The sequence below is a fragment of the Eriocheir sinensis genome, chromosome 16, assembly GCF_024679095.1.
Source record: "Eriocheir sinensis breed Jianghai 21 chromosome 16, ASM2467909v1, whole genome shotgun sequence".
In the NCBI taxonomy this organism is placed as follows: Eukaryota; Metazoa; Arthropoda; class Malacostraca; order Decapoda; family Varunidae; genus Eriocheir; species Eriocheir sinensis.
The window spans coordinates 12,347,605-12,360,673 of record NC_066524.1 but is presented as its reverse complement, the minus strand read 5'-3'; the positions used below and the strand labels follow the sequence as shown (position 1 = coordinate 12,360,673).

General features: G+C 53.1%; 1 protein-coding gene across 2 annotated transcripts in view; it reads left to right on the top strand.

Moving 5' to 3' along the window:
- The window catches only part of LOC126999303 (transcription factor HIVEP3-like), a 57,205-nt gene that overhangs the window by 33,987 nt on the left and 10,149 nt on the right, over nt 1-13,069 (top strand). For both annotated transcript variants that reach the window (XM_050861741.1, XM_050861740.1), the window contains exons 2-5: nt 5,513-5,638; nt 5,936-10,179; nt 10,304-10,439; nt 11,582-12,882. In XM_050861741.1, the coding sequence (XP_050717698.1) occupies nt 6,011-10,179; nt 10,304-10,439; nt 11,582-12,882 (5,606 nt within the window). In that variant the 5' untranslated portion in view covers nt 5,513-5,638; nt 5,936-6,010. The remainder of the gene's footprint in view (nt 1-5,512; nt 5,639-5,935; nt 10,180-10,303; nt 10,440-11,581; nt 12,883-13,069) is intronic.

The window sequence follows — 13,069 nt, the reverse complement described above, 5'->3', positions numbered from 1 at the left end:
CCAGGAAGAGTGGGTTCCCCGAAATGGTGGTGGTGGTGGTAGTGCCGTGGTGGTGGAGGTGGTAGTGGTGGTGTCTGGCGGTATTGAGAGAGAGAGAGAGAGAGAGAGAGAGAGAGAGAGAGAGAGAGAGAGAGAGAGAGAGAGAGAGAGAGATTGATTGATTGATTGATTGAAACTTTTATTCACAAACAAACATATCTGTGAAAAGACGTCACAGCCCTTGACGGCCCAGTCTTAACACGATACAGGAGAGAGAGAGAGAGAGAGAGAGAGAGAGAGAGAGAGAGAGAGAGAGAGAGAGAGAGAGAGAGAGAGAGAGAGAGAGAGAGAGAGAGAGAGAGAGAGAGAGAGAGAGAGAGAGAGAGAGAGAGAGAGAGGATGTGGGTGTGTACGTGTGAATGAATGGCCGAATGGATGTTCAAGGATGGATGGTGTGCATATGGTAGTGATGGTGATGGTGGTGATGAAGGTGGTGATGGTGGTGGTAGGGTTGGGGGAGGTGTTGGAGGTGGTGGTAATGATGATGGTGACTGAAGTGGAGGTGCTTATGATGGTGGTGATGAGGGTGGTGAATGGTGATTACAGTGCCTCACCATTCATCTTAGGAGCACAATAACATGTTTGGTGAAGTGATGGTGAGCTAGAGAGAGACATAGTGCTGGAAAGTGAAAATCGTGTAGCACCCATATTGCTTTTAGTATTTGATGGTGATGATAGTGATGATGCTAAAGATGGTGAATGGTGAATATAGCCTAATTATTTACCCTTCACATTAAGACTACCAAAACAGCATATCGTGATTCATAGGCAGGACGCAGCCTTATCTTCATTTCTTCGTATTCTGTTGATAGGGAGGCTAAAAATATCGGAGTGGGGAATAAAATAGTTTACCCTTTACGTTAGAATCGCGAGCAGGATGGAAGCTTATCACCAGACCTAGGAAGACTGATGATGTATTGGTGTCAGGGATGCCACGTTATCGTACTCAGAACCTCGTATATACCGGTTTCTGAGCCATAGCTATTGCCAAAAAACACCAATAATTAACCATTTTAACGATAACTATATATGAAGGCAGTTTTTGGGGTCGAGGAGGCAGGTTTTGGGTCGGAAATCGGCAAACATAGGAGGTTGAGTACGACAATCTGGCAACGTTGATTGGTGGTGATAATGAGCATGGTGCTACTGGTGGTTACTGGTGTATGTGCCGTGCTTGACAACACTACCCAGGGTTACCAAATTATCGTACTCAAAACATCGCATTCAACAGTTCCAAGGCCCAAAACTTTCCTACCCACACAGACAACGAAATTTCAGTTAAAGTTCTCGTTAAAAGTATTACTTATTGGCGTTTGTTTGCGATAGCTGTGACTCAGAACCGGAAAATACGATGTGCTGAGTACCTGAATACGATAATTTGGTAACCCTGACACTACCCTTTATTAGGAGGTTATGCTGGTGTTCTCACGCTTTCGTCTCTCACATCAACTATATCCAAAGGTCAGAAATGAGATCAGTCGGGTTCTAATGAGTGTTGCTAAATTCATGGTATACCTACATAAGAAGGGTCAAACTACCACCAGGGTCACAAAACTACCAGTGGAAATGCTCAAAACTCCCACGAAAGCCTTGTCAGTATAGCGCAGACCCAGGGCAGGATGAATGCTGGAGATCAGTCGGGTTCTAATGAGTGTTGTTAAATTCATTATACATAAGAAGGGTCAGATGGATGGGCAGATGGAGTTCAATGTAGGGAAGTGCAGTATTCTGAGTGTAGGTAGGAACAACCCCTCACATAACTATTCTTAAATGACACTCATAAGCAGGTCTGGGTGCGAGAGGGATTTAGGGGTCTTAGTGAGCTCTGATCTCCGTCCAAGGACACAATGCATTCAAGCTAGAAATCGAGCTAATAGGGTACTGGGATTTATTTCAAGGAGCGTAAGCAACAGAAGCCCCGAAGTCTTCCTCAAACTATATTTAGCATTAGTTAGACCTCATCTTGACTATGCAGTTCGGTTCTGGTCACCTTACTATAGAATGGATATCAAAATGTTAGAATCGGTGCAGAGGAGGATGACTAAGATGATTCAGGGGTTGAGAAACTTACCATACGAGGAAAGACTCAAACAGTTAAACTTGCATTCTCTAGAAAGGCGAAGGGTGCGTGGAGACATGATCGAGGTTTATAAATGGATGAAGGGCTTTAATAAGGGATACATTCATAAGGTTTTGTTGGTAAGAGAACCGGGTAGGACACGAAGTAATGGGTTTAAACTGGATAAATTCAGATTCAACAGGGACATAGGCAAAAATTGGTTTACTAACAGGGTGGTGGATGAGTGGAATAGGCTTAGCAGTCATGTGGCGAGTGCCAATACAATTGTCACATTAAAAAATAGACTAGATAAATTCATGGACAGCGATATTAGGTGGGGTTAGATACACGGGAGCTTAGGGTCAAAGGAGCTGCCTCGTACAGGCCTACCGGCCTCTTGTAGACTCCTGCGTTCTTATGTTCTTATGTCAAACTACCACCAGGGTCACAAAACTATACCAATGGAAATGCTCAGACATCCCACGAAAACCTTGTCAGTATAGCGCAGACCAAGGGTAGGATATATGCTTCTCTTCAACTCCGTATCATATTTCTATTGTTCTTGGTAATGCATGAGGGGATAAAATGCAATACCCTTCGCTTCATCTGCTTCATGTCAGGTCAGGGAGTAGAACGCAAGCTCATCTTCCTTAACTCTTCTTCATAGCATATTTCCGTTGATGGCGAATTGGCGATGCTTCTTGTAATGTATGAGGGAATATAATGCAGTACCCTTCACGTCACCAGCCTCATGTCAATAGTAAAGTGTTTTCATGGGGTAGGACGCAGGCTTTTTCTTAACTCTTCATAGCATACTCCTGTTGATGGCGATTCTCCTAGTGATGAATAATGCAATACCCTTTACATCACCAGTTTCATGTCATTAGTAAAACGTTTTCCATGGGCAGGACGCCAGCTAATCTTCAACTCTTCATAGCATACTCCTGTTGATGGCGATTCTCCTAGTGATGAATAATGCAATACCCTTTACATCACAAGTTTCATGTCATTAGTAAAACGTTTTCCATGGGCAGGACGCAAGCTAATCTTCAACTCTTCATAGCATACTCCTGTTGATGGCGATTCTCCTAGTGATGAATAATGCAATACCCTTTACATCACCAGCCTCATGTACTAGTAAAGCGTTTTCCATGGGCAGGACGCCAGCTAATCTTCAACTCTTCATAGCATACTGCTGTTGATGGCGATTCTCCTAGTGATGAATAATGCAATACCCTTCACATCACCAGCCTCATGTTAATAGTTAAGTGTTTTTCATGGGGTAGGACACAAGCTTTCCTTTAACTCTACATAGCATACTGCTGTTGATGGCGATTCTCCTAGTGATGAATGATAAATACCCTTCCCATCACCAGTTTCATGTCATTAGTAAAACGTTTTCCATGGGCAGGACGCCAGCTAATCTTCAACTCTTCATAGCATACTCCTGTTGATGGCGATTCTCCTAGTGGAGCACGAGGGAATATACTGCAGTACCCTTTCAATAATCAGCCTCGTCACCATCCAGCGTGTTTCATGGGCAGGACGCAAGCTAATCTTCAACTCTTCATAGCATACTACTCCTGTTGATGGTGATTCTCCTAGTGGAGCATGAGGGAATATATTGCAGTACCCTTTCAATAACCAGCCTCGTCACCATCCAGCGTGTTTCATGGGCAGGATGCAAGCTTATCTGCACCAGCCGTCTTATCTTCGCTCGGCGCCGGCCCGCGAGGGGAAGGGACCAGCCAGACCAGTCACCAGCACCCGGCTATCAGCCTGCCTCGCCTTATCAGGAACTCTCGTGCTGCTGAAGGGCTGAGTGACGTCACCAAGCCAGGCAACCGGCGGGAAGGGTGACGGCTGGTGCGGGGTTATGATTTACCGACTGTTGGGTTTGGGAATGGATAAGGGTTGACTTTAGGGGCCAGTTTCACAGTTCCCCATGATGGTTTAGTAAGCTCCCAAACCAATACCAGAGCCTTCGAAATTTCCTTGTATAGTGTCTGGTGTTTATATTTGAGTTCACACATTTGATGAAACTATACGGGAAAAATCTTGTGTATTTAGTGTGGCATCGAAGACCTCACCATTTTGGATTGTATGGGATTCTATAGTTTGGTTCGGGCTGTTACGAAGACACTGTTGGACTGTGAAATCGGCTCTTGGAATGGTGACAGGTTTTGGAAGGGTGACTAGTTTTGGAAATGGTGCTGGGTTGGTTTTGGGTATGGTAATGCTTGACTTCGGGAATGGTGGTGGTTTGTTTTGGGAATGGTGAGGGGTTGACTTTGGGAATGGTGACGGGATGGTTTTGGGAATGGTGATGGGGTGGTTTTGGGAATGGTGATGGGATGGTTTTGGGAATGATGATGGGGTGGTTTTGGGAATAGTGATGGGGTCGTTTTGGGAATGGTGATGGGTTGATTTTGGGAATGGTGATGGGTTGATTTTGGGAATGGTGATGGGATGGTTTTGGGAATGGTGATGGGATGGTTTTGGGAATGGTGATGGGATGGTTTTGGGAATGGTGATGGGTTGATTTTGGGAATGGTGATGGGATGGTTTTGGGAATGGTGATGGGATGGTTTTGGGAATGGTGATGGGATGGTTTTGGGAATGGTGATGGGATGGTTTTGGGAATGGTGATGGGGTGGTTTTGGGAGTGGTGATGGGTTGTTTTTTTGGAATGGTGATCGGGTGGTTTTGGGAATGGTGACTAGGTTCTGTAAGTTTTGGGAATGGTAACTGGTTGGTTTTACAGAGGATGGAAATAGTGGTCTAATCTGCACGTTTTGGGAATGGTGCTTATCTGGCTGGTTGCATAGAAATGGGGATGGTTTGGGTTGGTTCTACAGAGGATGGGAATGGTGACTGGTTCTCTACGTTATGGGGAATGGGAAAGCTGGTGGCTGTTTAGGGAATGATAGTGGCCCCAAATGATTAAACCACCTCACAACTTTTATTATTATTATTATTATTATTATTATTATTATTATTATTATTATTATTATTATTATTATTATTATTATTATTATTATTATTATTATTATTATTATTATTATTATTGTTTACATTTCTGGCTTTCACTGGAGAAGGGTTGTGTCAGTAGTGACTTAAAATTGCAGTATTTGGATCCTGAGTGAGATTTTTTTTTTTTTTTTTTTTTTTGTAGGAAGAAGGATGGCAGTGGTGGTGGTTCCTGTCTGTCTGTCTGTCATCGGTCACTCACCCCCCCCCCCCCCAAAAAAAAAAGTGGTGGGGGGTGGGTGTGGTGTGTGGTGGTGCATTAGTACTCGTGACACACACACACACACACACACACACACACACACACACACACACTTTTTTCCTGTTATAGCTTTTAGCAATTATGTATGTTAGTCTTGACTCAGTTTTTTTCTTTCCTCCTAGGTTAAGACGAAGGCCATGGTGGTGAACATTCTCAAGTCACGCAGCTTGGCCCTGCTCTACCCCAACGCTGCTGCTGCTGCTGCTGCCACTGCTGCCACTACTGGTGATGATGTTGATGCCGTCATGGTTAGTGTGTTGAGTGTGTTGTTTGTGGACCTGCCACAAAATTGTCTCTATTGCTTCGTTTGCAGGGTATTATTGGGTTTAATTCTCAGGGATAGTATTTTTGTATTTTTGGGGTAATATTTTTTCCTTCTCATGTTCTGATGCCTGTTTAGTGTGTGGCTGAGCCTGGCTATTTATGCCTGTGTCCTGACTCCTGTGAGTGTTTGGTGACTATTGAACACAGTCTGGAGTGTGCTGAGCCATAAACCCATCCTGTGCAGTCTGCAGCTCACCTCTGTCTGTGTGTTGTCTCCACAGGTGAGAGTGGGGGGCAGGTGTCCCAGCGAGGAGCCTTAGTCAAGAGCCTAACATGCAGAGGGCTGTGTCGGCCCCATGCGTCCCATGGGTGTGATCACGTGTGCAGCCCCCATGAACACCTCCGGCAATGACACTTACCTTCACAAGAAGTTCAAGCGTGCCCCCATCGAGGCGTCTGAAGCCCTCGACCACCAGCACCTCCACCCCAGCCTTCAGAATGAGGCCCCGGTGGGCCTCGTCAAGGCCGCCTCCCCTTGCGTAGAGGCGGCCCTCACCCCCACCAATGGCTTGCTGGCTGCCCCGCTGGCCTCCACCCCTGCAGCGGCCCTCAGCCCAGCAGCCCCCGAGGGGGAGGAGGCCCGGCGGAGGAATGGCCGGGGCGGCAAGTACAAGTGTGAGTACTGCGGCATGGGCTGCGCTAAGCCCTCAGTGCTGGACAAGCACAAGCGCACCCACACCAACGAGCGGCCGTACAGCTGCAACCAGTGCAGCACCGCCTTCAAGACCAAGAGCAACTACCTGAAGCACACACGCTCGCGCTCCCACGCCCAGCGTTGCGACGGCCCCGACGGCAGCGATGGTGCCGCTGAGTCCGGCGACAACGGGGATGGGGAGGAGGCCGGCCACTGCCCCACCCCCCCACACTGCCTGCCTGCTGACCTCTCCCTGGCCAGGAACCATATCCCGCCAAGCTCCACCCCGACCTCCCGGGGCCCCCAGGAGTCCCTCAAGGACCAGGGGGCCTCCATATACAAGCCCAAGTTTAGGGTGCGGCAGTCCTTCTCCCCTGGGCTTGGTGAGACATCCCCACCTAGGACGGAGCAGCAGGCCATCCCCCCAGGGGACCCCCATGATGGACACACCTCCATCACCTCAACATATCATGCTGCTGCCTCTGCCCTGGGCCACCCTGGTGCTCAGCCTGGCCAGCCTGGCCTTCCCCGCCACTGCCGGCCCCCTCAGGAGGTGCGTGTCGCTCCCAGGAAGGAAGACGTGTCCCTTCCCGGCCCCTGCAGCTCCGCTGCCCCTCTTAAGAGTGTCTCCTTGTGGGGCATGAAGTCCCCTAGCCCAGAGCTGGTGGGGCAGCACATCAACAAGCTCATCGTGGAGAATGAAGCCATCATAGAGACCCACAACCCTTTGTGGCCCCGACACAAGAGGCAGCCCTACAAGAGGCAGCCCAGCCTGGGCTCCTCCTCCAGCGAGAGCGACGGCTCCAGCGGCAGCAAAAGCCGGCGGGGCAGCCTGGCCGACCCCAGCACCAAGAGTTCAAAGGGCGGAGTGTCCGCCCCCGCCCTGCAGGGCCAGCTCAGGGAGAGGAGTCTTTCCCTCACCTCCGAGGCCGTCTTGGCCGAGCCCCGGTGTTCGTACAGCCCCTGTCTTCCACCCGCCACCCCCCACCTGCCTCTTGCTCAGCCCGTGGTCAGTGCTTCCAAACCTTCCATATCATTGCCAGGACTCACTACCTCTTACTCTCAGTCGCCGCCGCCGCCGACCCTCCTTGAGTCTGGCCTCTACGACACCTCCAGGAAGAGGTGTGTGTCCGAGGGGCCCAACATCCCCAGGGACCTCACCAAGGGACGGCCCGCCCGGCCCCCGGAGGACCAAGCAGACCTGCTGAGGCAGCAGCACCCCCGCAACCCTGAGGGCTCTGTTATCAAGAACCTGCTGCTGGGATCCCAGGGGCCCCTGGATCAGCGTGGCCGGTTTCTGGCCCATGGTGAGGCGGGGCCCATCCTCTGCCCCAGGTGTAGGATTCCCTGCAGGAGCCTTGAGGACTTGGATATGCACATACGCCACTTCTGTAGCCAGCGTCCCGCCCTAGGGGTGGAGCGCAGCACCCCAGACCTGGTCAAGAATGGGGAGGGTGGGCGGTGGGCGGGGGAGCAGGATGTGGCCCTGGACCTCCAAAAAAAGCCGGAGCCCATGGATGCCGAGCGGTCCTCCTCTCGGGGCTCCATCAGGATGGAGGATCACCCTCAGGAGTCCCACCTCCAGCAGCACTCCCCCAAGGTGTATCGCAGCAGGTCAGCCCCCGAGGGTGCATCTCCGCCTGTCAAGAAGAGGAAGACCTCAGCCTCCGACGAGCGGCCCCTTCCCTTCCCCCCCAAAGGCCTGGAGGGCACCAAGCTCAACAACCACCAGCTGTTTGGCGGCGAGGTGCAGATCTGTGACGGCCATGAGCGCAAAACTCTGAGGATAGACCCCGGCCAGCCGGCCAGCCCCGCCCTGGACATCTGCATCCCCCCCCAGCAGCTGGGTGCCCCTGGCCTGGCCAAGGCAGAGACCTCGGTGCCCACGTCCGTGGTGGTGACCATTGCCAAGTCCAGCCTCCACTCTGGGGGCACCATGGTGCAGGTGGAGAGTCAACTGAGCACCACCACTAAGACCACCCCCAGCCTCACCTCAGCTGCCCCCTGCCTAGAACAGCCCCCCACCCCCATAGCCAAGGTGCCCCCTGCCACCTCCCTCTATGCCGCCGAGGCCGGCCAGTTCCCGTCCTTCCCTGGCTTCATGGAGTTTGCTCCCCACCTGCAACTCCCTAACCTGGCCATCCCCGGCATCCCCACCCCTGACCTGGCCAGCCTCTCCTTCACCTCCTACTGCCCCCGTGTGCCCAATCCTGCCCTGCTGCACACCCAGGGTGCCGGGCCCCACTCCATGCTCAACAACCACAAGCAGGCCCTGGCCAGGTCCCCGGTGGGCCCCCCCAGAGTCTCACCCACCCCTCCCTTCCTGGGGGGCCAAGCCCCAGCATCCTCTGGGGTCATCCACAGCAGCAGCGGTGGCCGCACCATTGGTGGTGAGCCGGGGCCGGGGGCAGGGCTCTCCCAGGCCCGGGACAAGGAGAAGGAGGCCCTCATGGCCAAGGGGCTGATCAGGGCCTCAGGCCAAGGCTTCCCCACACTCATACCCTTTGGGGATACCAAGGTGCCACATGTGCCGGGCATCCCTGGGCCATACTCGCAGTCCAACCTGGTGTGCCCCATGCCCGGTGCTGGCCAGAGGCGCCCGCCGGCTGTCTTCACCCTCCCCTCGCAGACCTCCACCACCTTCAGCACCTCCATCACCTCCGTCCAAGCCAGCTCCCCGAGGGAGCCTGGCCTGGTCGTGCCCAGGCAGCGCGAGCCCCCTAGGAGCCCGGGGCGGGAACACAGCCTTGTCGCTGGGGGCACCATCAGGCTGCCCCAGCGCCTCTCCCCCAAGGACCTCCTCATCCCCCGGCCCCGGCCCTCCATTGCCTCCCCCAGAGTGCCGGACCTAAAGCCCATCACCCCAGAGGCCAAGCCTTACCTGCCCCCATCAGAGAACAAGCCCCCTGAGAAGGCTGCTGTCTCCCCTGAGTCACGGGAGTCAGCCAGCCCTGCCAAGAGTGACTCAGCGGACCAGGAGGAGTTTTTGCCCCCCAGGAAACGTCCAAACTTCCTGGACATCAAGCCGCAGCCCTTCACCCCCAAGTCCTCGCTGGCCCTGATCGGCACCACGCTGGTCAGCCCCGACACTCCGCGGCCCAAGAAGAGCTGCGTCCAGATGTTCCTCAACGGCTCGGCCTACACCTACCTGGGCCACAAGGTGTCCACCAAGTCCTACTTCTGCTGCATCTACCGGCCGCAGCCCATGTTTGTACTGCAGTCCACCGACTCCAAGCTGTCCATGTACTCCAACTGGCAGAGCAAGCCCGCCAAGGAGCACCCCTTCAAGCTGGAGCCCTATTCCGCCATGAGCCTGTACCAGTCCTGCAAGCGTGACCGCACCTACACCGTGGCCCGGCCCAAGGAGCTCCACCTCATCCAAACCCACTCCTCCTACTGGGCCTTCAAGCAGCAGAAGGAGAAGCACAAGGAGGAGGACGAGGTGGGTCCAGGGGACAAAGAGGCCCTTGAGGTGAAGAGTGAGGACCTGGGCGGCGGCGGTGTGGCCAAGGCCCTTGAAGTCAGCATGGGGGACGGCACCAGCGTGGTCATAAAACGCGAGGCTGAGGACACTGGCGGGGAATGTCCCGGCCGCAGCAGTGACGACAGCGAGGGGGCCGAGGGTGGTGGTGGCAGTGGCACCAAGCGTATCAAGATCTTTGAGGGCGGCTTCAAGAGCACGGAGGATTACACCTATGTGCGTGGCCGGGGCCGCGGCCGCTACGTGTGTGGCACCTGCGGCATCCGCTGTAAGAAGCCGTCCATGCTGAGGAAACACTGCCGCACCCACACCGACCTCAGACCCTACGCCTGCACCCACTGCTCCTTCAGGTGGGTCCTGTGCCCTGAGGTTCTGAATGTGTTACTGTTTGTGTGGCCACTCATAGGTGTTGACTTCCTCCTCAGTGCAAGGTGTGTCCAGGTGTGCTGAGGTGTTTGTCTTTACCTTCCACAGCTTCAAGACCAAAGGCAACCTGACCAAGCACCTGCGCTCCAAGGCACACTACAAGCGCTGTGTGGAGATGGGCGTGGTGCCGGTGCCGACGGTGGTGGACGAGAGCCACGTCAACGAGGCGGCCCTGGCACTGCAGGTATGGGTGCTCTGTGTCATGTGCCATTCTCTACCTCATAAGGTCTTGTTTGTTTACAGTAAAATTTTAGTAGATGTTCCGTACAAAGCCACCTTTCATTCTGGCTGTCTGCTGTGTGTCTTACCTTACTCCTGCACGAGGTGGTGGTCGTCTGAAGTAAAAAAAAGTCTAATAAACATTGTTTTTGTTTCACCATGTAACAGACAGGTCCTTGTGAAGCCCAGATACAGAACATAAGCCCACCTTGCATGTAGAAACTGTGTCTGCTAAATTTGAAAGTACAGGTAACTCTCGATTTACGCGAGTATTGTGTCCTTGAAGAGGTCGCATAAATCAAAAACAATGTAAATCAAACAAGAGGTAGGTTTGAAGGTTTCTATCAAAAAATAAATATTCACTTCATTCAGTGGAGAGAGAGAGAGAGAGAGAGAGAGAGAGAGAGAGAGAGAGAGAGAGAGAGAGAGAGAGAGAGAGAGAGAGAGAGCTGGGTAGTATTGGTACTGGTACCGAGCAGTCTGGTACCGGTACCGTACCATATAGCTGGTACCGTTAGTACCGGTACTGGTACCGGTACCTGCCCACCCCTATCGTTGAGTAGCGTGGCAGTGTGGGTACTGTATTGTTGTTCAAGTGGCGCGTGGGAAGAACTGAGCTCAGCTATTTGGCCGCGGCGCCGTATGAGTCCAGTTGCGTGAGACATCTGGTGGCCACTCCTTAAAATATTGCGTATAAATGGAAAAAACGTGTAAACTAAACATTTATTTGGATTTTGGATCCTGCGTTATTTAAAAACGCGTAAACCAAACTCGAGTATATTGAGAGTTACCTGTACAACATAATGATTATTTTTGTTATTAGTTGGCACCATGTACAGATAAGTGTAGATATTTATAGTTCAGTGGCCGCAGGCTTCAACACTAATACATAAATCATTGGTTTTGCTGCTGTAGCCCATAAAACACACACAAAAATAATAAAAAGCAAGTTACTCACCAAATTTGAAAAATTTCTTAAAACTATTTCAAAATGATCACATAACACCAGACAAAAGTTTAGTTTACTTTGTGAAGATGCTTTTTTTGTATGAATGTTTTAATTAGTGTTTAGTGAGTGTTGCATTGAGTGTGTTGTCTGGTCCTCAGGGTAAGCTGGAGCGGGAGAGGAAGCCAGACGGACTGGACGGGGAGGATGATGATGAAGATGACGATGATGATGAGGAGGAGGATGGTGATGACGATGACGAGGATGAGGATGATGAGATAGGGATGGACAGCAACCAGTTCCAGGATGCTGCCAAGGAGCGCCTCAGGCTGGGAGTGTCAGCACCTGGCACCCCCTTAGTCAGCACCCTCGGCACAGGCACCGCTCGGCCTGGCGAGAGTGTCGGTGCCACGCCGCCCAGGTCTGGGGTGTTGGTGATGCAGCATGGGCCTCTCCCCTGCCCTCCCTCCACCTCCTTACCCCATTCCTCTTCTCTTGTCACCTCATCTTTGTCCCTACCATCCACTGCATCCTCCAACTCCTCCACCAACACTACAGCTGCCATCATCACCACCACCACCAGCACCACTTCCTCCTCTTCTGCATCATCCATCTCCTCTCCTTCTTCCTCCTCCTCCTCCTCCTCTTCCTGCAGCCCTCCTTCCCGTGGTGACTCCACCAGAGACTGCCCCATGGACCTCAGTGTGCGGCGGGGTGGCGGTGGCGGGGGGGACAAAGGTGCCCTGCGGCGACCCAGCTTCCTGCCTGTTCTGAGTCGGCCGTCAGTGCTGGAGCTGTCCAGCATGGCCGCCTCCCCCTCCACTCCATCCACCCCAATCCGTGAGCACCCCTCAGAGATCCTGTCTCCTGTCACAGAGACCTCCAGCCTCCTCAAGTCCATCTACCAGACCACAGAGCGTGCCGCCCAGGCCTCCTGCGTGGTGTTGGACCCCAGCGGCGAGAATGGCAGCAGCCGCTCCATGCTGCACGCCTACCTCAAGGAGCGCGCCATGCTGGACACAACCATCAAGCGCCAGCAGTACAGCTCCTCCTCCGACGGCTCCCCCGACTCCCCTCACCTGCCCCCAGGGGAGGCCCAGGGGCAGCAGCAGCAACAGCAGGGGACCCCAGAGGTCAAGGAGGCCAAGGAGAGGGAGGGAGGCACTCCCCCAGCACCCCTCTCGACCAGCACCACCAGCACCACCACCTCCACTGTCACCTCCACCATCACCTCCACCATCACCTCCACCATCACCTCCACCATCACCTCCACAGGCACCACCATCATCACCACTGCTAGCCAGCCTCCCCCCTCCTCGTCCTCCTCCTCATCCTCCACCAGCTGCTCCACCTCCAGGATGCCAACACCGCCCGCCAACCTCACCGTCATGAACAGCGGCGGCCTGGACACCAAGACGGCCTTCCTGGTGCCCAGCGGCGTGGTGCCCTCCTCCCTCAACAGGTGAGTGCCATCATGTTCCTGAGGCACCTGAGCTATTCCTGGGGGCAGGGAACACACCTGTAGGGAGCTCATGTTCTGTAGCTCATCTGATGACACTTGGCAATCTTGTTTCTGTGGCTCTTCAAGGAGAATTTTCTGTTTGTTTTGCCATTCATCCTGTGCTCTGCCCTTCACCCCATGCTTTGCC